The sequence below is a fragment of the Brachionichthys hirsutus genome, chromosome 21 (genome assembly GCF_040956055.1).
Source record: "Brachionichthys hirsutus isolate HB-005 chromosome 21, CSIRO-AGI_Bhir_v1, whole genome shotgun sequence".
NCBI classification, from domain to species: domain Eukaryota; kingdom Metazoa; phylum Chordata; class Actinopteri; order Lophiiformes; family Brachionichthyidae; genus Brachionichthys; species Brachionichthys hirsutus.
The window spans coordinates 4,203,600-4,229,293 of record NC_090917.1 but is presented as its reverse complement, the minus strand read 5'-3'; the positions used below and the strand labels follow the sequence as shown (position 1 = coordinate 4,229,293).

General features: G+C 39.1%; 1 protein-coding gene across 1 annotated transcript in view; it reads right to left on the bottom strand.

Moving 5' to 3' along the window:
* Positions 1 to 25,694, bottom strand: part of LOC137909924 (glutamate receptor ionotropic, delta-1-like) — a 218,875-nt gene that overhangs the window by 26,909 nt on the left and 166,272 nt on the right. The window contains exons 5-8 of the mRNA XM_068754354.1: positions 17,927 to 17,980; positions 13,351 to 13,524; positions 11,381 to 11,542; positions 8,375 to 8,494 (exon numbers count right to left, since the gene is read on the bottom strand). Of these exons, the coding sequence (XP_068610455.1) occupies positions 8,375 to 8,494; positions 11,381 to 11,542; positions 13,351 to 13,524; positions 17,927 to 17,980 (510 nt within the window). The remainder of the gene's footprint in view (positions 1 to 8,374; positions 8,495 to 11,380; positions 11,543 to 13,350; positions 13,525 to 17,926; positions 17,981 to 25,694) is intronic.

The window sequence follows — 25,694 nt, the reverse complement described above, 5'->3', positions numbered from 1 at the left end:
GCCCGGCTCTTTGTACCATTAATCCACACAACATCAGTTAAGCTTTCACACACATCTAGTGCTCCATTCCTCAAGAGCTGCTCTTAATAGCACACGGAGCTTGATGATATGAAAATGCAATACTGTCTGCTTTGATTTAACGTAATTAAAGTAATCGGTTTATGGACAGTTTAATGTGTCAATGTAAGAAGAAGAAGAAGAGAAAATCAATACGACAAAAAACAGGTCACTAATAGAAAAGTGTAATCATCCGTGCACTGGATTATTTTAGCTGACAGTTAATGTGACCATGCTCAACAATCTCTGATAGAATGTGTTAGTTAGCATTGATATGCTAAACATGCAGTTTGTGTCTTATCTGCAAAGCTGTAAACAACCAGACAGGATCCTACAATACTGCATCTCTAGTATGGCTGGGATGCCTGAAACACATTGATCTGTTAATGCTGCTCTATTGATGACGCTACTGTTAGATAAGAGGCAGTGGAGTGAGTCGAACCGTGTGCTGACCAAGGTTCTCTCATAATTGCATGCTATTGCCTAGTTCGCCTGATGCTTGTACGGCCTTGCTAATACTGACAGAGGCTGTGATATTGGTTCTGGGCGTCCTGATCCTGTCTTCTGGTTTTGGAGGTGAGGTTTTACTCTAGTTGTACCAGCCGAATAAAACATGGAACAACTCCAGTGTCTGGGGAAATTTGTGCACTGAGTGGATGGGGAGAAAAGAGAGCGAAAAAAAGGTGAAAATTCTAGTTTCAAGTGGAAGGTAGACGCGTCCAACACACAATACCAATCACACCGTCTGACAAAGAGTTTGTGTTTGGGAAAAGGGATGGCTGCAGTACTTCAGATCGGGAATTGAAATCGAAATATTTCTGGTTGCCATCTTCTAAAGCCTCTAAAGATTATTTGACTGGATAAGATTGATAGAAAGACAGTATGTGTTGAAAAAGGAGAGGTGAGGAAAGAATAAAAAGAGAGGTGTTAAGTGAGATGCAGATGATGGAGAGTCAGTGAGCACAGGGCTAAATGTAAATGAGAGAAAGGAGGCGGGGAAGAACTGAGAAGGAAAGAAAAAGGAGCGCTTGTTTAATAATAAAGAAGCTATTCTCAGCACTGCTGTCCTTTAGATGATCTCCATCCCTCGCTTTTTTTTCTTTGCGTGAGTTACATAGTGGGGGTGTTTCTCATTAAGGCACACATAGATAAATTAGCTCCTCTCCAGTCTTTCTACCGTCTCTCTTGAAGTGTTGAACTGTCAGACTGGCCATTTGAATACACAGAAGAAAATAGAATAAACTGTTCAAGGCACGAGTGATGAACGCCTTTTGTTCCCTGTGGATATGGAATAAGGCTTCAGAGTGACAGTAAACATCACGGTGGGCGTGTCTGCTATCTGGAGGGCCGATATAAGGCTTTATATTTTTCAAGATTCCTTCAGTGTCCCTGACCACACAGTTAATGAATAATAAAAAACAAGGCTGTTGTAGAAATACAGTAAAATACTGATAGTGAATTGTGACTGGTGTTTGGTTGTCAATTGAAGGAACAATTTGGGTTTAACAGGTTATTATACCAAATCGTAACCTGTCAACAAATACATGATGTGTTTATACAATAGTGTCATAGTGTGTACAGTATATTATACTGTATACACTATATGGAGGTTTGGAGTTATGGCTTGAAAGGCTTTAGGCATTTTATATCCCATTTAAGGGGTGATGATTTTCAAAACCTTCAAAGCCACGAAGACTCATTCCAGAAGATGAATAATGTAAGAGGTGTTTCAAAGGTATAGGGGAAAAAAAGGAATGCTATGATTTCTACAGAGGGGAAAGGAATTTTTCATTTACTTAGAAAGATAGAATAATTGTTTTCATACTTAGATTTTAAAGACTTGAGTAATTCTTCCTGGTTTCCCTTGCACAACTGGTTTCACCCATTCACATCAGTTATGCCTAAAAGCAAGTGAATAAAAAAATACAAATAGTTTATCTCCATAGAGGCAGGTGACATGATTAAGGTTAGGTTCAAATAACTCCATGACAAGTCTGGTTTGGGCTTGACGTGAGCGTCGCTCTCCAGGCTGACAGTCCTGCGTGTGAATGACACTCCTCACTGTTCCCCTCTTGAATCACGCAGCCACGAGAAGCCACCACTTGACACAAAGACATACATATTGTCTGAAATGGCTACAATCACATAAAGAAAAATGAGAAGCGAAAAGGGACATTGATGAAACACACAGTGACAGAGGCTGATGGTTATTCAACCCTCTATGAAGAAGATGAATCATGTTGGAGGTTACATTTCCATTAGCCCTTCTCTTCTTTCATTCTCCGCCATTACCGTGAAACTGATGGTGCTATCGCCCCCCGTCTATTCTGTGCGTTAGTGCAATCCTGCTAATTTACTTCCTCATCTGACACGGCCAACCTGCTCTAACTGCATTTCATTTTAGTTCACACACCATTGTGGTATGATTTATTCCATCTTAACACGAGAAGTCTTCCTGTTGGCAAACAGGAAAGAACCCATTGAAGAATTCATCACTGGAATGCAGTTTGGCTCAGATATCACTTTTTAACTTCACTTTAGTAAGTAAACTTCCCCGTAATGAAAGTGTAATGGCAATCTGTTCTGCACCTCGGAGGCCGAGCGTCACATCACAGTGAACGGACTGCCTATTATTCCTGACAATTATTAGAGTATTAATAGTAGAAATAGATTTTCCAAAATGCCAGACATTCTCAGGAGAGTGGCTAGTCTTTGGAACTGCTGCTCATTTTGCTGACTTATGGCAGCTATGTTGCTCTGTGCTCTGAGAGAAAGAGGTAATGAGAGGAAGAGGAGACACAAATACGAGATATGCTCTATAAATATGTTGTGGGGCTTTTGCTGTCATTACAAAAATCAGAATATTTCACAATACGCACAGAGAAACAGAATACCTGCTGTTTTTTTTTTACATGTTTGATCAATATGTATGCCCCTTGTGTGATTTAAACCCGAAATAATATACAAATAATCCTGTATTAGGCAAAATACTGCACAAACCTAGTATAGTTGCATGAACATTTATATTTAACTTTTAAATGAGAAGTAATTTGTAAAATAAATTGGAACAATTTCAATGGGTATATATCAATCATTTTATTTAATTGTATTATTAAAAGGAAATTCCAAAAGATTGCTAAACAAATTTAATCAGTCTACAATTGCATAATTTATCCTTAATGTATTTTTTTGGCACACTCCTGTGGACAAGACTCTCCTAATGACAACTTGGCCAAACATTTCTAACTAGAAAAAAGCTGGATATTTTATTTAAACTCAAAAATCCACCTATCATGAGAAACTAGAAAAGCACTCGGAGAGCACCTCCACCAAGCAGCTCATTCCACTCGTAAACGAAACATTCTCAGCCCCAATCTGCTGTGGAGGTTATTCCCGTGCTGCTCTCACATCTAGCTCATGTCCTGCCCTTCTCCCAACGGAAGTCAAACATGACGAATAAATCTCAACCTCACTTGCCGTGCTCATGCATTATTCTCATTCTCTGTGCTTCTTCCCCTTTTCCTCAAATGTCAGGTCCCTTTTTCCATCTTGTCATCCAAAAGGCTATGCTGACTGCATTTATGTAACTCACTCTCCTGTGGACAGCAGAGCCAAATGCCAGTGCTTGCCACCCCGTCTTCCTACCGCGCCCCACCTCAACTCTGACAGAACTCCTTTTTTTTTTGTTTTATATATAATTCCCACACCTTCACCTCCTCCTCCTCCTCATCTTTGTCTTTGATTTGAGTGTGATTTACCGGCCTGCGTTAGAACTGTGCCCACTTGTCACTGCAGCATGCACCACCTGTCAATCTGACAGCGTGGGCTTCGGCTGTAATGAACTCTCTCTTTACAGAGATCGAGTTTGTGGGCAGTTTGTTGGATTTTATTTTGATCTGATGACACGTAATTTTGAGTAGTTAAAAGTCATCATGCGTTAAACAAATTTTGCAGAAAAAGAACTCTTATCGAGGAGTAATGGAATAAATGTTCAGGTTCCTTGCTAATGGAATGAATAATATTAATAAATATAAATAGTCATATTGATACATGCTGAAAGTAAATCAATCAATGCATGCAATGTTATTTATAGACCTGATTGAGCCTGGGTGAATCAATGTCAAAGTACACAAGCACATTTTTACACTTTTATTTCTTACAGCAAATTATCTGATGAATGTTTACTGTTACCTCTTTGATGTTTCTGATCTACACAAAGCTACTCTCTCTCTCTGGGGCCTTTCAAAGAAAAACACGCCAATATGAATGTCAATTAGTGTACATACATGTATTGGTGTGTACGCATGTGTTCCCAAGCCTTTGATTTACACTTTTGTTTTTGTTCATCTAAAAGATTATCCGTGGGGGTTAGATAATTAGTATATGCTGCAGGGAAGTCACAGAGCGGTGCATCATTTTCAACCTTCTGGGGATTACAAAACTGAAATAAATAAATAAATCTTCAAAACTATAATATCCTAAACTGAATGTTTGGGATCTATAATATAATATAATAACTCTTGAATGTATTGTGTTATGTGGTGTATTTTATGTTGTCTGATTTTTTTTTTTTGTGTAATTTACCTCAGCTCCGCTCAGCTAAAGGACCATCTCACCTTTCATATGTCATGTCTTCATGCACAATGATAGATAACAGAACATAGTCATGGTGAAAGGAATGAGGGCTTTATATGCAGCTCTTATTGAAATACAAACATTAGATTTGAATTAGAATTAAGTTTTATTACAGCTTTCTCATATTCAGGCCTGCAGTTATGACCAAGCCTAATTTGATGTCTCTTTATGGGACATCCAAGAGCTCAGTGGTCATCCATCAATGCCTATGCCTAATAGAAAAAAACAAAATACTCCCTCCTGTTGGCTTTGGGCAAAAATGAGCAGGGATAAAAATATCGGTCTTGTCCTATGCATTATTCACCGAAATTAGCAAGCTTTGAGTTTTCAAAGGCACAAATTGTTGTTAACGACTCCAAATTACCTCAGGGATTTGAAATGAGTACCGTCTGATGCTTATTTTCATTCTCCAACATGTCTAATGAATCTAGAAAGGCCGGTAACAATGCATGCCTCTTTATGGGCAAATAGGTGGGTCATTTCTATACTTAACAAAATAATAGCAAACATATTCAGCGTTTCCGTGCGAGAGACGAAACGGGACACAAATGATGCTGGTTACGGTAGTCAAAAAGGAGATAAAATACAAAGAAGCTGAACATGTCTAACAATGTGCACAAAGGTGTGATTGCAGATTTTGTTTTTTGTGACATTGACCAATGAGGACACCCTGCAGGACTTCTGAGGGTCCGATGACCTTTGGTTGAAAACCACTGGCGCAAAAATCAGAGTCATCTTTGAAGTTTGTGAGATCATACGTCTGCTGCAGTCATTGCAGTGGTCATCTTCTCCCTGATTAAAGGCAGCAGCTCGCCAACACTCCCTCTAAGAATAGTAGGACCGTGGGCGAGAGCGTAACGTCTTCTGACACTTACTTGCTGCCACAAATCGAAGAAGATGGAAAATGTACCCTTCCCGTTTTCCTAGGGTATTTTATTTTTGTGTGTGTGAGGCTGATTTAGCAACAACAAATTGCTGCAAAGACACATCGAAAGTCAATGAGTTGAGAAAAGTGAGGAGATAGATGGAATAACATAATGGGAAGGTCTGAAGGGCCAGAGTGCTGCAGCACAAGTTTCCAGGGGAAGAGGGAAATAGCATTTCAGTCTCTATCAAGTCTGATGTGGAGGTGGAACAAGGAGTGGTTTTTTTCATCCATGGGGAACATTTACTTTAAAAAATGACCCTGGAATGAGACAGGAGAGGTGTGGACAGCACAGAAAAGTGAAGATGGAGATTGAGACTTGGATAACACAAACAGTGTAGGAGGAACATTAATGGCGTGTGAGTGCTTGGTGAGAGCATGAAGCTGATATCTCACCAGCAGGCAGACAACATCTACCTTTACATCAGAAACTCCACAGAACTTTCCTTACACTAGTCTCATTCCCCAGGCAAAAAGAAGTCGATGTGAGATAAACAGGAAGCTTCCCCTTTTATGGCTCAGGTAAGTATCGGGCAGCTCAGACAAACAGGTGGCTCAGATTAGAACAGAATTTGAGAACAGGTGTTCCTACTTTTTTATCTTGTAAATATTTTTTTGTTCAAGCAGATGTCCTTTCCGCTCCAACATCTACCATGAATAACACTAAACATTGTCATAGACATTGGAGCCCCCCCACAAAGTTGATTTCCTGTCCAATTTTCAGGGGCACATCATTATATTCAGGATCGAATGTTAACAAGCAGCTGATACTTCTGAAGTAGAACAAGCATTTTGGTATCATATACTCACATGCATTAATGTTTGCTCAGATATGTGCAGGAATAGATCTGTGTATGGATATATGTTGATTAATAGTCTGTGTACTGTGTGTGTGTGTAAGATAATTTACTGCACATAAAATATCCCAAAGGTATAGTATATTATTAATAATACTATGTCTTCATACTCATTTGTGTTTCGCGAGATGATTATTAACTGGTATTTTGTGGGAGGTAATGTCAGTGTGTGTGTGAGAGAGAGAGAACTATAACCCTGTGTTCTGTGGCCATTATGTAACACAGGGGGGACTCATAACTCAGAATGAGAAGCCAGATGATTAAATCTTCATTACTTCAGCAACTGCTCAGTGTTTGTGTGTGTGTGTTTGCCTATCCTTAAAAATGAACAACCGTACATGAAGGCTGCAACTTTCTAAACTGCTATATATTGTCTGTAAGATAGAGTATAAACAAGATAAATCACATTTGCATGTTTGATGTAACCAAACCCCCAAGAGGAAGACAAAAAAAGGTCTTTAAACACATCTCACTGGTTTATCTTGCATTTTAGCCACTGGACAAGAACCTTTCTAACGGCACAATGGAGCGTTGCATAAAATGGCCCTGAAATACAGAATTATCCCGCCGCATGTAATACTCTGCAAAATGATACATTACAAAATGGAATTGAATGGATTGAATCAGTCCAGCTTCTGTGTCATGAAGAGCTTCAACTGTGACACAGGAATAATGAAAATATAACACTACAGCAAATCATCGCTCCGATTCAGGGGATTTGGAAATTACACCATGAATATTATGTACTTACACTTCATCTACTGTGAAAGTGCATACATTTAATTTTAAAAAAACATCTTTGTGTTGTGTTATTATTATTCGTGTTATATATTGATTGCTTCCATTACAAGTTGTAAATAATTATAATAATAAATAATGTAATCAGAATTGTAATGTTCAAAAAATGTTTGGGGTAATTGGAAACTTTTGGAGGTCACATTCATATAAATAATGGCTGCCTCGGTTCCTGGTTTACAAGTACTGTAAATCTCCCACTTCAGCAACTACAGCTCCTGAAGCATTGATGGGGTAACAATGACTTTTGCTCAAATCTTATACAGGTTTGCCCATTTTCAAGGCTTCACCATCACATTCAGTAAGGCTCAGATTTGTTGTATGATATTTTCTCAAAAGTGCGCAACAATTGATATTGAAAACATGACAATAGTAAAACTGTGTTCCAAAAAAGTACTGCATTTAAACTCTTAAGCAAAAATATGCACAAGTACAAGCATCAAGACAAAAGACATAAAGATCAATTTTGGAGTAATACATATGTAAATCGATTATTGATAATGTGCCTGTCGGTCAACGTCAGCTGACTGACAGCTGAATCCAGCAACACATAAACCTCTCAAGGATGATCCGCCAGCCTATAAATAATTAAAACATGTATGTAATGATGCATCATTTATACTGCGTGACAGCTTAATCTATAATAATACATCACTCCTTATTTATTGATTCTGCTTTCCGTGACTGAATGGAATATAAATGTTGAAACTGAACTGAACAATCACACAGGGGGAGTGTCTGTGTGTGTGTGCATGCGTGTACGTAGGTGTGTGTTTGTCAGGATATGCAAGCGTGTATTCATGATTGTGTGCATGCGACATTTTCTGAGTGATACTCTGAATGTTACCGTTACAGTGTTTTTTTATATTTCTTTACCAGAGAAAGTCATATATGCGTGTGACTTTGTGATGTGTGTCAGACTGAGCTGCAGGCAGATTTAAGTTCCGGAGTGGAAGTTTCAGTCAAAACTATAATGTTATTTTAGGCAGTCTGATTGCTGAGAGCTCCTTTAGTTTATTCAAAAACAAGCTCAGGTCCATTTGCCTGGTTATTTTTGCGCTGGTGTTAAACTGCCAGTCCACAAAGTGAAACCCTGCAAACTCACCCTCTTGAAATCTTTGCCGAAGGTCTCGCTGAAGCTGGAGCCAAGGATCTCAAATTGGACGTGCGAGTTCGAGCCGCTGTCCTTGAAATCCATCGTACCTGTCAGACCTGTGATGTTGCCCTGAAGGGGTGAAGATGAAAGTCGAGATCAGACGGAATATTTTGTGACTGTCTTATGTTTTTGTTAATTGAATTACTACAATTCTACTTTATCTTGAGCTCATAATTGACTTAATTCACTTTACAAACAACCACACACACACACACAATCCCCCCAAAAACCTGCAAAATTAAATATAAACTTTGTTAAACTAATTTTCATCATCTTCCCACTAGAAAAGTGATCATGGCAGTATTGTTAACTTTGATGTTCAAGCGGAATATATATAATTTAGCAACAGTAAGAAGGAGATAAGACACAGGGAGACATGGATGTTGGGAGAAAGAAATAAGGCAGATAATAAAAAGGGGTCAAATAGAATAACAAAGGGGAAATTAGTGGACAAGGAAAGGATGGTTGATGACAAGAAGAGAGGAAAGACAGGTCAGAAAAGCATTTGGATTGAATCTGAAACAACTGCACCTCTGCTTAGCGTTTCTTAAGACATTTCACCTGTCGTCGAAGTGGCTCCCTCAGTTCTAACTGGCTGGTGGGGGAGTACAGATACTCTGACACCATAACCATAATACCATGACAGCTGGTCAGGTCACACCTTAACAGTTGATTCAAAACGTATCATGGCTCATTAAAATCAGCACTGGCACAAGTGTCTTCAGTGATTTTTAACAACTGTCAGTGCGTTCTCAGAGGAGTTTGCATAGAGCTGAAGAGCCTCTTTGGATAAGGTCTTCAACCTATGAAAAGAACCGCAGTTGCTTCAGACTCAATGTCAAGGATTTACCAGGATGTGGATGAATGACAATCTACACAAGAAACAACATTGTGTTGTGGCAGTTGCTGCACTTTCAAGTCCAAGACACGTCAAAGACAAACAAACTGAATCCCCTGGATTATAACATCTAACAACATCATAGTCAGTGACGTCTGTTGTCTGGCTTCCCTGTTAATCAGATGTCTCAGAGGCTTTTATTAGAATAAACAGTGACAAACGCTGCTTCGCGATATATGAAACATCACATGACATATTGGAGCCCGACAAAGTAAGCTGAATTCAGCTTGTGGCACTCCACTGAAAGGCCACTGACAAAATGCAGCTTCCTGATTTCCATCAGCTCATATGTGACGTTAAGCGTGACTGAGGAGACCCTTTGGCGCAGGCCGGCGAGCTAAAAGTTCACCTGTCACCCAGAAAGGTCGCCATCATTGTCACCTAGGAGGAAAATAAAGTTTGATACTGTTTGCTTGCTACAAAGTCAGCGATGCTTCCAGTCCTCCATCTCCCCATTTCAGCTATTTGTATAAAGCGGAGTGGTGTCTTTGAATTCAGAAAAAAAAATATGTGTATGTTCACCAACAATCTTAAGGTGGTTGCAGGGTATTGACGCACAGGTGGGCAAAACAAATCAAAAGTGATTGTCATTGTGACCATTGCTAGCAGTAGCCTATCATTTATGATGGTGTGGAGGTTGTATATTTAAAAAAAAAACAGCAGAGTGAAAGGCGTTTCCTTTGCCCATTTCAACTCTGGGTTTGTTGTACTGTCAAAAAGCCATTTTCCATCTCATCAGCATAGTAGTCAGAAAAATAACAACCATTAGACATGTTCAAGTTTAAAGAAAGAAAAAGCAATAGAACACTGGAAATTGGTTCCCTGTTTGAGACGTGTTGTCTGCAGGAAAGCAGCATGAAATTGCTACTGTAATGATTTTCAAACAGTTACAATTTTCTTTTTTTTATGGTATTATTGTTGATATCTTAATGCTTCACGGCTGTCAAAGCTTCCTGCAACATGGCTGATCAGTTCTTCATGCTGTCATTAAAATCCACATTAATACAAGCCTGTTTTCAGTCTAAAATATCTACTTACATTTTCTCCAAAATAATTAATCTTTTTTTTTTAAAGTTTTATATCACTGTGGCATCACACACGTTATTATTCTGACTAATCCAGCAAATATGAGGCGGGAATCTCGTTGGAAAAAATGCACAACAAGTGTTACAGTGCATCGCTGGTTCAAAATGTGCAACGGAAAGAGCCGATTTCTCCAATCTAAATCCTCACAGCTTTCACAACCACTAACAGAAAGCACTGTAGAAATGATAAACTCGGATTCGTGACAGTTCCGCCAGTATCATTTCAATAAACATGCTATTAGTGAATGTCTCATTCTTTGTCCATCAGCGCCGTCTTTAATGTTCTCTTTAGTGCTCACATATATAACATAAATGAACGAGACGGGACACGGAAGATCAATAACAAGCTCGATTGTTTGTTGCCGTGAGAAGTCAAACACATAGGTTGATGGATCTTTTTTAATAAAACAGAGCTACTAATGCTCCGAGGGACTCATCAGCACAGCAGAAATGCATTTCAGTTCTTCAGTGTAATTTAGACGCTCATCAGGGTTTTTGGATGAATGGCTTTCTTGTCATCATTCAACAGCATGTTTAAGTTATCTTCTGGTAACAAGAAGCTGTTTATTCTCTTATTTAATGTTGGCATAAATCTAGTCTTACTAATGTTATCATCCATATGGTCTCCCCAATCTTCAAAGTTTTATAAGACCTTCAATGAAGGTCTTCTCAAAAAATCTACAGAATAGAGCAAGGATATTGGGTAGGCTAGAAAAGCACCGAGACTCAAGCTGCTAATAAATTAATGAACAGGTTTGAAAAGATGATTGTAAGAAGACTACAACATAATGAATGTGACCGCCTCAGATTTAATCAAACTATTCCGGTAATCAATCAGGTGTGTGGGTACTAAACAAATACAATGGCTACAGAGCCCTGACGAGCACTGCAAATCACTGCAAGATTACATTCCGTCCTCTCCTGCATGCAACATGAGGCTAAAAGGAAGTTGTTTGGTGGGTTGATAGATACCTTCTGAATTGTTTCTAACATTGACCAGCCTCCATTCCATGGCTTAGTGGACTTCCTGATGCAATTGAGGCTGGCCATGCTGTGCCACTTCCTGTCCTCCAACTTCCTGTAGAAGGCGTTGGCCAGCATCAGCACACTGTCGTACAGGTAGAGGTTAGACACCTAGAGGATGAGAGAACAGAAGCAGTGGGAAAAATATGCATCACCTCACGAGTATAGAAAGTACATTTACATGAATACTGTACTTCAGTATACAAAAAGTTGATTCTAGCACCAACATTTTACTGTATGATTTTTTTGCTTGTTCAGATAACATAAATTCCATGGATTTGCCATCCAAGCTGTCATACTGGTTTGTGTCCAGGAGAAATGTCGAGTTATTTACCTGTGAGTTTCAACCTTGTTAATAACGACAGTTCTTTTCAAAAGGATGGTTCTAAATTAATATTCATTTACAGGACAACGGGACAACATGGTTTCATAATTTAGAATGAGATGGTGCCATTTATCTTGCTTGGTAGCTGTGGTATCCATGTTTAAATGTACATACATTTTATTCTGGCAACTTTGTCGATATTATTAAAACTAGGCTTGAGGTTGATTGTAAATGTTCAATTACATTTGGCTCATAACTACCAAGATAATCAACCAATTGTAAAGCAACACATCACATAAATGAATTACCTGAATGTCAGAATTCAAAAAGAACATTTTCCTTCTTAGACCAGATGTTATTTCCCACTAACATAAAATTAAAACAAGTTTTAACACAATTGCAAACATGTGAGTATGGAATGTGCAAATATGAAGAATTCAGAGTTCAAAGAAATGTGCAGAGCAACACCAAAATATGTTTTATTGTGGTGAAAAGACTGGACGACACACACACGCAAACGCACGCACCACAGGAAGCAGCTGAGACCAAATGTAGGGTGACAAATGAGCATTACCCTGTCCAGATGGGTACAGCTGACTGGCATGAAGGCCATGACACACACACACACACTTTTTTCGTTTTTTATCATGACAAGGCAAAAATCTGCAGAGACTCAAAGTCAGGACAGACGACAAGAGGATCAGGAGGCAGCAGGAATTGTATGTCAGTTGTACGCTGCTTGGATTTAACCAGCTCTCTGGTTATAAATCTGAATGTGTAAATTGTATCTTTTGAGTTGTGGAGTTTCCATATATTTGCAGTTTGGTGACACATCTAATGACAGCATTTGATGCAGTAGGTGCAAACGGAGATCACACCAGTACAGCATCCTCTAAATGTCTGTTTTCAAACTCTACATTGTAGAGTGGCCTTTTCTGTAAAGCAGTCTGAGGCACACCTGTGCAAATGTCATGCTGTTTAAGCCGCTCCTTGATGAGCGGCTCCTGTCAAGTGGATCAAGGATGTCTTTGTGTTGAAGAGCATTGGGGGCATAACCTCTTTTTTTTTTACAATTTGCAACATCTGTGGCACCGTGCCGTGTGATAAAACTACACACACTAGACCATTTACTGTGACCATTAAAATGAGCAGCTGTGCAATGGATTACCTCAATTGAGGGCAAATGTTCAATAACATATTTCAGCAAATTAGTGAACAACATTTCATTAGGAGTGTTCTGAGTGCAAAGTCATAGATCTTTTACTCATGAAACTCATGAAAGATGGGTGCAAACAGGGGCCTGGACATTAGCATTGCCTCTTCAGTTTAATGGGATCTTATTGGACTTCACAACACCTATCTATCATGAATTGACTGAGGACAGATACGCAGAGGGCTCCATGATATTTGAGATTATATGAAGTTCAAAAAATGTCAGATATCAAGGTGATTTATTTCCAGGAAGTAAGAATTACCAAACTATGGGAAACCCATTTGCCCTGACATAATATAGAGCTGAAACGTCATGCAGAAGTTAACATCCAAAAATCAATATGCATCACATCCCATTGAAGACATTCAATCAGTCTATTACCTCCAGATTCTGCATGTATCCTTCCTGTGGATCACATAACAGAGAGGAGATCCGGTGGTTGCGTCTTATACAGCGGGTGCTGCTGTCCCTCCACATGGGAAAGATCTGCCGAATCACCGTTATGCGTCCAATTGCACTGTGGGTAAGCTCCAAGATCTCTGTGTCGCTGATTTCCTGCCAAGTAGGTCAGACAAAGGATACATTATTATCCTCACATGCTCTGTAATTTCAGAATATTAACTTGAACAGCTTCACTGATTACTTTTCTCTCAGATTTCTGACACCATTTCCTTGATTGCAGCAGATTTCTCAAGTGACAAAATAGTCTAAGTGCATGTATATAAAATCAAGACAAACCCTGACTACTATAAATGGAGAATTTCTTGAAGACAACAATGTTGATTCACCTCCACTTCATTAATTAAGAGCTGTGATTGGTGGTTTTTCAGACAAACAAAGGAGGATGATTCATAGAGGAAAGCAATTATTTTCTTTGTGGTGTAATTATAGAATAGCTTGAATTTGACTCTAAAGTATAAAACATATTCTTTGAATATAATTAGGTTTCTAATGCTTAATAAGACTAACATAATTACAGCCTGTGCCTTAACAAAATTCCTAATATTGACTTCTCAACCTTAAGCTATAAATTGACCAGAATATATGTCATCCCTTAGTATTATTTAAGTCTGAAACATGTTGAAATACATTTCAGCCTCATTTCAGGCCCTGATTTATTTACTTTTTGGGATTAAAAATAAATAAATTGATGGACATCCCGTGCTGAAGGACAAAGGTATACAACCCGAAATGCTAACATCACAGTCTAACTTAATTCACAAACTTACTTAGATGCAACCAGATTTGTAAGGTTGCACACAAATCATTGCAACAAGTTGGTATGGAGCAGATAGAGCTCTTACGCCTGACTTGCAGGTAATGTATAGTTGTTCTGCGGTCAGGACTCAAGTTCTTTCACACCTAATTTGATACTCCATTTAAAATGGAGCTGCCTTTTATCACAGCAGAAGTGATTGTGAGGTCCCGAAGTTCCCCACAGAGAGGATATAAAGTCTGTATTCCTGTAACCTGAGGCTTTATGCTTAATAAGAAATTATTTATGATTCATCGCTCATTAAAATGGTCTCGGTTGTATCCTGATCACAGTGCGAAAATAACACAGAATTTCTAATTAGGTCTTTCAGATCTGAGCCTCTTGTATACAACTTGCTCAAGGCAATATGTTTACCTGTTTATTGTGCCTCAATATTCTATATGAAGACTACAACATAGTGTGGGGATGGTTGTTCTGTATCCCAGGGAGGCAGTACCAGCAGGCAAGATGAGCGAGTAGTTGGTTTTTAAATCTATTTGCAGAGGAGGTCAAGCGCCATAAGACGAGGTAAATTATTGATTTGTTTAGTGTAAATAAACAAAAGGGTCTCCATATCACACACAATCTATTGAGAAAAGTCTCGTGAAAAATCATAGCACAGGTTTGATGAAGTGCAGATGTCCGGTTGCTTTTATTCATTTTACCCCTATTTACATAAGATTACAGTCATGGCTTAAGACACAGCAGCATGTGGATGGTTCAGTGAGAGATATAGTAATGATGCAATCAATATTCAAAATATTGTCTGGCACTTAAATCTGCAAAAATAGAGGCAGAGGAATAAGTGGAATGGATGTGATATTACAGTGGAATGGTAATGACCTGAATTCGAGGCACAGACTTAATAGCGGCTGTGAAGTGATCTGAAGATTATGGAAATCACTGATAGAATCAGATAAGAGGTTTGGAGGGCAGCACTATTCTGTAGAAACACAACAAGTGTTATGCAACTCCCAGAAGCAGGTAATGGTGCTGTTAGGGAAGATTGGATCCTGACAGACAACGTTCAGACAGGACATCATGCACAATTTACCACAGCTTATTCAGAAGCAGCAAGGCTGGATCTTAACACTTAGGATAATAGAAAATGCAGCACATTGAGATATTTATTATAAACATGCTGTGCAGTGGATAGTGCTGTTGTCTGACACAAGGAAGGTTCCGGATTCGGTTCCTTTCCGTGCAGTGTTTGCAGTGTTCTCCCCGTGTCTGCACGGGGTTCTCTCCAGGTTCTCTGGCTTCCTCCCACCACCAAAAACATGCAGCTTATAGGTGAATTGGAACACATTTTCCGTAGGTGAGAGCATGAACAAGTAGTTTGTCCTTCGTGTGGACTCGCAATGAGCTGGCGTCTCATACGGAGCGTCATGCAAACAACACTGTGTTACCAATAATGGAAATTTACAGGCAAATCAGGTGCAGCGTCACCAAATCTGATGCTCTTTATCACAATGAATGAAATAATAGATTAAAAACTCCAATCTGTGAGTTTATCAATGTGACCATTTTTCAAACAGATTTGCACGCTTCTAATCCCTTACTGGAAGAGCTGTTCAACAAGTCATTAGGCTTGTGGTTGTGTGCATGATGAAGATAGATTAGATAACGAGGAGAGGGACAACGCTCAGATGGATTTTGCTGCTATTACGGGTGGATACACCTGGAGTCGCTGTATGTAGACTGGTGTTGCATTTGTTCTCACAGCATCTGATTTGCATTTCAAAGAGACGTACATGTGTCATTAAGACATGCATTCATGCCGTCCCCGATGGCTGTTTAAGGCAATTATGCATTGTTTGACAATAATCCATTTAAGTAATACAACTCTAAAACAAATGGATGTTTTGGATCACAAAGACACCCCGGCTAGAAAGGTATGTGTGTGTCATGGTTGAATGGGTCCCTTTATGTCCTTTTCTTTTGTTTGTTTTTAATGGGCGCCATCTCCTAGTGGACAGGTCTATGAATGGACCATGGAAGCGTCATTAGCATAGAAGTAAAAGTTGATCTAAGTGAGGAATATAAATCCAGTTAAATAAATGCCCCCATAATTCTGCCTCATTGGTTGACCTTTTACTTGTAATCTAGCGATATCATAAACTAAGAGACTCATCAATACTAATCTGTGAAGTAGCTCTCATACTTGGTAGCTGCTTCACTGATTCTAACAACCAGGCTTCACTTCTGGCCACTGAGTGTCTCTCTTTCATCTCTCTCCACCTCTCCACCTTCTCCCTTCTGATTAATTACTGCCCTCTTCTTCCTTCACCTTTCCCTTTGATTTCTGTGACACCACTTCTCCCTACATCTCAGTTTGTTCTCAGTTCGCTCCTCTTCGTCTCCGTTCTCTGCTTCATCTTCTCCGGCTCTGCTTAATTGGCAGCCGGGGTGGTTGCGGCTGTTTGTGTCACCAGCAGACAGAGGGTGAAAAGGACAGCCTCCTGCAGTTGACAACCTGCCTGACTGTGTTCTGCATTGCCATTTCAGACTACAACAGCGCTCTCTGGGCAGAACAGCAAAGAAAACATTACAGTACCGGAGGACAAAAAAAAATAAGGAGGTATATTTATCCTTGGCACAAAACCCTTAATGGTGTATAGAACAGCTCAAATTATTTGATTGAAGTAATTTACATATAATTGGCTTTAATCTCTTTTCTGACTAGTTTGAATTCACATCATATTCTGTTTTATTCTCTTTCCCATATCATTCCAATGTATTTATTTTTCACATTTTGAGTCAACTTTATGAGTTATGACACAAGTGTTAAATAAATACTCATCGAACACCGGAATGAACAGAAGGACCGACATGAGTTGAAGGAGGAATACAAGAATGAGACAGACATTCAGAACAGCTTGTATGCATTTCTCTACCTGATGACAAGATGTGACATTTCACTGTTAGCTGTCGAAATTAGTGTCATGCAGTGAAGGAAAAAGGGAGAAGGAGAGAAAGGCAAAACAGAGGATGGAGAGTAGAGAAGTGTGAAGGATGGCAATGTGCACAATTGCCTGCTGCACAATACAGGCTCTCACATGAAGCTTGTTTGATATATCTCAACAGTTTATAATATTGTTTATAATCCTCAACAATCATAAAGAGAGATGATCTTGAACTCATCTGGCTTGTAAGTCTTTTTACCCAAAATATGTAACCTTTTTTCTCCTCGACTTTCCTTCAATGTCATACATAATGCAAGGTCAGTGATACATTTCCAAGCAGAATTTCAACAAATAATATATACAGTACTCCACAAAAGCTATCACCTTGAGTTTACTGGTACAGTATTTTTAGTGCCCTGTGGTGATAATGCTTTTAAATAAATAACTAATGTATTAATAACTATTAAGTTCTAACAGCTTAAAAAAAATAAAAAAGGAACATGTATTGATTTCTATTTGAAAAATATGTAAATATTTCCTACAAAGTCTTAGATATATTTTAAATAAACAGCATGAAGATACAGTTGAAAATGTTAATGTAATGGATAAACACAGGTTGACTAAAGTTGAAAGCTTTTAAAGTTAGTTAAAGTTAGTGGCTGGCTGAAAAAACCCAGCTTCTGCCATTCCAAAAAGAGCTAGAATGATTAAAGGATTATAATTTAAAGCATTAAAAAAAAACTGTCATTGTAAAATGTCTGAAACATAATGGAAGGCTTTGTGCATGATATCTTACCTCATTTACAAAAACCCAGTGACTGTCTTTAGAGGCCAGATTTGTTTCCACTGCCTGCAAACAGAGAAAGAGACAGGGTTATTAACACAGACTGCAGCTAATGTAGCATTCATGCTTCACCTCCAGTCCATCTTCCTGCATGGCCTCAACATGTAAGAGCTGCTGTTCTACCCAACCACAGCTCCATTCTCCGTGCTTTCTTTGATTGTCGGAAGCTTTTCAGGGGGCCATTGTATTGCACTTTTCAAAGTACTCAGTGCTTGCTTGGCCCTGCACCACTGTGTGATGATCCTAATATGATGGAGCGTTCTGCCAATGATAGCAAAAGCCTGTAGCTGAAGATAAGATATTCCTTTAAATGAAATCAAAGAGCAAAGCATCCAACTATTTAAAGGTCAATTGTGGCTACTCAAAACAATGATGGCTAATATGGTTAATGATGAATTATGACAAAAATGATGTACCCATCCAAACACAAGTAGAACCTGAAAACTCCACACATGTCCTGCGGTTGGCACTGGAGAACCCAGAATATTTATGTTCCAAGTAAAAACAATACAAATTTGAGGGAAGGCCACCTCTTGAAGTGTGCATGAATATGTGAGGGCGTGTGTGAGGGTGTGTGTGGGCGTGTGTGTGTGTGTGAGTGTGTAGCGATTATGTTTTCAGCGATCAGGTTAACCTATTGTAAAGGACACAGCCTTGCTTTCATTTCAAATCTCACTTGGAGCTATTACACCTGTCATCATAACCTTTACTGGGGCTTTAGACGGACTGTCGCTGCTATAGCGCACACATGGTCGCATGGAAATACATACACACACATACACACAAGCACCAAAGGAAGACAAGCATTTTGTGAATGAAAGTTATTACAATTTTACATTTCCATCCCAATGAGAGTTTTAAACGTTGGATTTTCATGAACGGACTTGAAAATATCGGTTGGATGGTGGCTCCACAGAAAAAAGGTCCGGATGTCATGAATATCCAAATAAAACTTTATGTGGATAGATGCATGCAGAGATATCACCATCTTTCGGGCCATGGGAAACAAACTGGAATGTTTTCTGAAAGGTGACGCAACAAGTTCAGCAGTGACCCACAAGCTGCAAGCTTCCATTGCTCGCTGGGTCACAACATGCTTGCGACCCGTCGCGCTGCAGCAGTCGGCCCTGGGCATTTAGAGCGAGGATGATGATGATGAAGACAGACTTGTGTGACTGACAAATACACAAATGTGAGAAACTTGATGTGAGTGAGAGCAAGAAACCAGACAACATGCAGAGAGAATCATGCCAACAGGTGGCCTGAGGATAAAGACGCGGCTACAAACCGAGGATCCTCTCGACTTAAGAGAGTTAGCCTTTTTCTTTTCCGTGAGACATGACAGGGCATGGGTCAGCCCTTTTATCTCTTCATCTGTCAGAGGAATGAAGACAGAATCCTGACACGTGTCATTGCAGGAGACATTGTCTACATATTACCAGTTGCAACTGATGGCTTTATACTTTTTTGCAGGACTAAAGTTTCTCTGAGCTTCCCTTCAGTCTGGGATTTATGTGCGAGTTTGCATCAATCCACCTTGATTGCAAGCCAAGCCATCCAGTCATGGTCCAAACATGTCCAAAGTGCAGAAAGATACCTCATGTCAGGTTACGATCCAGCCCAAACCAGTAGAAAGAAGAACTAATAATAATAATAATAATAATAATAAGCAGAATAAAGGAAGAAAATGGATGGATGCATTTATAATAATAATAATCCATCCACCCATCCAATTTTTTCCTTTTTTCCACTTTGCTGAAGCCTATCCCAGCTTGCTATGGGCGAGAGGTGAGGTACACCCCGAACGTGTTGCCAGAACATCCCAGGGCCACACAGAAACAGACAACCATTCATGCACACACACTACGGACAGGTTGGAGTAACCAATTCACCTAAATTGTATGTTTTTGAAGGTGGGATGAAACCAGAGAAAAGCCATGCGGATATGGGGCAAACATACAAACTCCAAACAGATGTGATTCGAATGTTTATTTATCTACGTACGATTTATCGTGCTCCCAGTAGTTTGCAAATATATTTACTCAAACACTGACAGAAGACATTCCAGATTTTAAATGGCAGCATCATATTGCTTAGATCTTTGCATGTTGCTATTCTCAGCTGCCATTTTATCCGTGTGTTATATTCCTGTCGCAGCACATCAACCTCACGAGGCGCTAATGACATATTGATTTGCCATGGCTAAAAACAGGATCTCTGTTTGACAGAAAGCAGGCTACACTGCTCGATACTGGACTGATGGACGATTTGAGATTACCTAGGTTGGTAAGCTAAATTGTGTGGTTTCCATTATTTCACATACAACACAGTTACAACAATGTGTTTTCATCATCATGTTAGACAGAACACGACCCAGAGGGACAGTGGATGTATCCACTAGCAGCTACTGTGTTCGTATTAAATCCTAATATATCGTCTTCCTCTGCCTCAGAGCTCAGTTGTTGTCAAAAAAATTATTAAAACCCACCACTTAGTCACAATGTTGCATTTGGTGACTTGTTCTTTCATTAACAGGAACATGGCACTATTTAATGTTCACGCCCACATATACAACGTCCTGCTGCCACAATTACTGACTTGAGCTTAATACAAATTCATCAGTTGTCGTATATCGTTTCTAATACATTCATTATTTCCTCATAAATGTTTGATGAAAAATACTGAAACGAAATAATATAACTCTGAACTGGTATTAGTGATTTACATTTAGAGACTATACTGAGACAGATGGCAAGTTAACGTTTTTGGCATGGTTCAAATATTTTGATGCCATATGAAAACGATGTTTTGTTTGGACATGTTGTGAGAACCGTGAGAATTTTAGTTGTTTAGTCTAGTTTAGTTGTGAGTGTTTATTTTTCACGTTTGCAGCCAGTGTCAGAGCTCAGTGAATGAAGGTGGGCCCGTGCAGGAGGGATTATGGAGTTGGCTCTTTCATACCATGCTTTACTGCCTTCCCAACTCCTTCCATCTCTCAGCGGGCTTAATTCCGACAATGAGCATTAACAGGCAGCAAAAGCAGCAGCATGTATGGACGTTCCACGAGGGAGAGGCTGCTTTTAACACAATGTTAATGGAACAGATTGGAATTGAAACCGTGAGGATGATGCTTGTTGGGGGAATTTGTCCCTGTGGCTAAAGAAATGGGCCAGTTTGTTGTTGCTGTGATATGAGGATGTACTCATCTGTTTCATTCTTAATTTTCTCTTCCATTTTTCTGATTTTTTAACTTTAAAGAAAAAAGAAAAAGGCAACCAGTGGGAAAATCTCAATCTGAGATGGGAAAAGTAAAATATACTAGTGCAGATCTCATATTTAAACTTGGGCTATGTTTATCCCTGTAATATATTTACACATTGTTGATATTATATGTGTATTTGTTTCATTTTTGTCTATGAAGCAGAATTGCAAACATTAGAAAAAGATATCAATGGGGCTGGTGGGACTTTAGACTGTCTCAGGGGGTACGTGATAATTGAAAAGTGTGGGACAAACTGTGATATGCTCATGATAAAGGGAAGTGGGCAGATGGCCCAAATATTTACACAAGACGTACACACAAGATAAAATTTGAGTTTTTATCAACAGATTTTTGCATTTTTCCACATTATTGGTAATGATAACCTTTAATCTGCAGCATCATATTCAACTTTTCTTGCATTATCTCTCCCGGGTCCCACTTCTTTAAGGCATGTACTTCCTGGTAGAACGAGCTTGCCTCAGAGCTTCCCTAAGACTCTCTCTCTTTGTCTCTCGCTGACTCTTTTTTCTTTGCCGTCTGCGGCTGTCACTCACCGCTCCACCATACCTTTTTTCCCAAAGAGGAAATTGGCAAGCAAGTGGGTGAGCATCAGGGAGAGGAGATAGAGATTGAAGAGGGACTGGAGTGCTGCATTATATAGAGCAGCTAAAGGTACCTCATTGCATAGCAATAAGGTTCTTTGTCCGATGTAGAATTTGTATGTGACAAAGAGAGCCAGAGAAAGAGGCTGTCTTTATTAATAGTATAATAGCATTACACATCATTATCATCTAAACATTGGACAGTTTGTGTGTGTGTGTTTATGGAACTGAAGTATTCATGCAGTAATGTTTCCACTCTGTCCGCGTAACCACAGTGATTCTGCCTACATTGCCATTTTGCAATCTACAGGACATGCATGCTCTTGGTAGAAAATGGGATGTGCACACAACTCTCTGTTGATCAAGTCAAAGTGTGCTGAACATCCATCCAACACCACAAGACACACATTAAAAAATAAAGCTAACTGTTACTGCACTCAAATAATCAAGTAAAGCATAAACATAGTCCTAATGAATGCAAAATATCAAGCAGGCAGCAGACAAACTACCAATAGTCCAGTCACCACCTTTAAGCCACTTCGGCATTCATCAGGCTCGATTTATTCATCGGACTGTGGAGACAGCTGCATGGAGAGAGAGAGAGATAGATGCTGTGCTAGCGAGGATTATTACCAAACATGTCAAAGAGACATCACAGGCATCACTTGTGCTATTGATCCGTCTCCAGAAGCCTCGGTAAAGCTTCGCCTCACCATCGACACTTGGCCTCAATTGGCCTGTGGGCATCCGAGACCCCAGCTGCCATCCAGTTTGCATACAGAAAAAGTTAGAGTGGTGCATAACGACAACAAGTGGAGGGTCACAATAGCAGAGCAAACAGATTATACAGAGAGAGAGAGAAGGCTTTCGGCATCAATTATACAATACAGATAAGAAAGCAATGAAAAGGACAGTGACAATGGATCAGGAGGGAAGAATGTGGGTGGACAATATCTTCTAAAATCTAAATCATGGGGGGGAAATCTGCATTTACACGTTGGACATGTTGGACACTGCATTTGGCTGCTGAGAATGAAACCTGTGACTTTTTGGAGTGAGTTTAATGTCCCTTCTCCACACACTAACATTTCCTATATCTGTCACTGTCAATCAAGTATTTTAACAGACAAACAACGCTAAGAGTGTTGAGCCCAGACCCGTCAACTGTGGACGAGAAGGCAGAGCAGACGTGATTAAAGCCTGTATTTCCCATCACTTACTTCTCCATTAGGGAGATTAATGAGGGTTGTGCAGGCCGGGGATGCCGGCTCCACTGTGAAAAATGACCCTATTACCTATTTGGGATGAAAAAGGTGTGTAAGTGTGTGTGTTTTAAAAACTCCTCTTGGTATACTAGTCACTTATCTTTCTGCTGCAGAGCTGATTGGTGTACTTTGTTGCTGTGAGTGTGCGTTTGTACTTGTCAACGCATGTCAGGTGTGTGTACGTTTGCCTTACTTGTGGGTGGGCAGAGTAGAGTATGTCAATCGCAGGTTGACGGATATTTGTATGCAAATATTTACACATATATCTGTGTAAGAACTAATTAGTTTTTGGGTTTTCAGAGGGAGAAAAGTATATATTTTTTTCTTTTGGAGATTTAATGGTGTTGAATGTTTCAACTTTGTATTTAGGGCTAAAAGTAGAATTAGATTTGTGTTATTTTCATTGTAACAGTTATTTGTTAGACATTGAGTTGGCACGTAGCTAATAGATCAAACACACCATTCCATAATTTACATATGAAGATTATTATATTATATATTATATTATTATTATTATAAATTTCACTGATCTGCACTAAAACAACTGAATGATACAGAACTATACTATTTCATCACTATTTCTTATCTTTTTTTCCACTGTTTGATCTTGCCATGCTTGTTAATGAGAATCAATTGCCATAAACATCATTTACAGAAGAAGCAAAGCCAAACAAATACATTTTTGATTGTTTTGAGTCCTGCTTGCAGCCATGGATCCAAACAGATTTGTTTTTTGGTGACGTGAAAAATCACTAAAGTGTCTTCACTTTACAAGGCTCCAGTGAAAGGATAGGTAGATGGCTCTCTAATTAACATATTCATCTGATGTAATACTCATATCATTCTCTAGTCTATCTTGATTGAACAAAGCAAGTTTTACTTGCCCATTGGAGAGTTATTATAATATATATTTTGAACTATAATTTGATGGTTTGTTTATATGTATTTATCTTTTAATACATATATAAGATATATAATCTTCCCTCAACATGTACATGCATGCAAAAACTTAACACATGGGCACAGAGGAAACAATATCTGGTTGTGTACGTGTCCTTGTTGCAAATGGCTTGTCATGCTTTGAAAACATGAATACAAGGGAACATGTGGTCATGTTCTGCAGGTCAGCTCATTATCAGACTGACAAAATATTTACTGATAAACACACGACAAGGTCGGCTTTTAAAAATTGGCCTCCATCCAGCCGTCAGACTGCAGCAGCAGAAGCTGTGTTCTCCATCCACACGAATTAATAGCGCATGCTTTATTCAGTGTGAACAGATTAAAATATTAAGGATGTTCTCAAGCCGCAGAAAATAAACTGAAAACTGTGTTCTACTTATTGAATTATCAAATGAAAAAAAAAAAGTGCTGGGTATAAAAAAAAAAATACAATATGGTAATAACGGTGAAAATATATTAACATGAAAAAGCAGGGCACAGAAGGCTGATGTAATGGAAAAGAGAATAAGAGCAAAGGAAAGTTATCGGGTAAAACGCAATGATAATAATAGAGGAGAAGAGCGTAGGAAGAAGAAGCAACAATGTGCACACACACACACACTCATATATAAGCAGACACAAACTCACACAGTGGTTACATTCCGATCTCTCAATGTGACGTTATCACAACTATAATTCACACATGCATTTAACATGTTTTCACAGTGCAGAACGTCACGCAGCAAATGTCTGTAAGATTGAAATCAGTGAAGTGAGTGTGACTGCAAATTTAAAATGGAGCGAGGAGGTGCAGGAGAAAGCAAGAGCAGGACGTTGAGTTTGCTGTTACGGTCACTTTATCCAAACTGTTAATGGACTCCTGAAGGCTGAGGAAAAGTGGTTGGGTAAGGAAACTGAAGGAAAGCTGAAGGAGGCAGCACTCCCAGTGGTCAGGACGGTGGCAGCTCTTTTACAAATGGCAAAACTAAAGAATTCCGGAATTTTCAGGGGATCTTTGGGGATATTTATACATTTAAAAGATTAATTACATCAGGCTGTGGTTCTACATAAGTTTGATGCATTAGTATTGGCATATAGTATAGCAGTGTGTAAAATATAAGCAATAGGATGAGACCTCCTGAGGGTTGCATTGCAAGTTCGAGTGATTGGCAGTTGGCAGGGTCCTGTTAGCATCACTACTAACTCCAAAACGCATCACTGGTGTGTGTGTGTGTGCATGCATTTCTTAATGTGAGATTTTAATACCTTAGATTCTGCAATAATGTGAAGAAAGAAATATGCCAGTATAAAAGTGAAGAAGGTGCAATAAAAAAAATTGATGAGATGAATAGAATAGCATTCTTCTTGGAGACATTTTAAAGTGTCATGTCTATCCCCCTAAAATATACACGTTCTTCTTTTCTTAGCCCTTTACCCTTTCTCCAAATGTAATTTTTTTTTGTTTATCAGTTTCAACAGTGTAAACTGAAGGAAAAAAAAACCTCCATTCTAACATCACGCATAATTAAAAGAAATACCCACAGCTGTCGGCAATGTAACGACCACTGAGCAACACGGATTTTCACTGGTTTCATGCAATACTAGTTTTAATACCTGCTGCTGGACCAGCTGCACATTGGGACGAATGA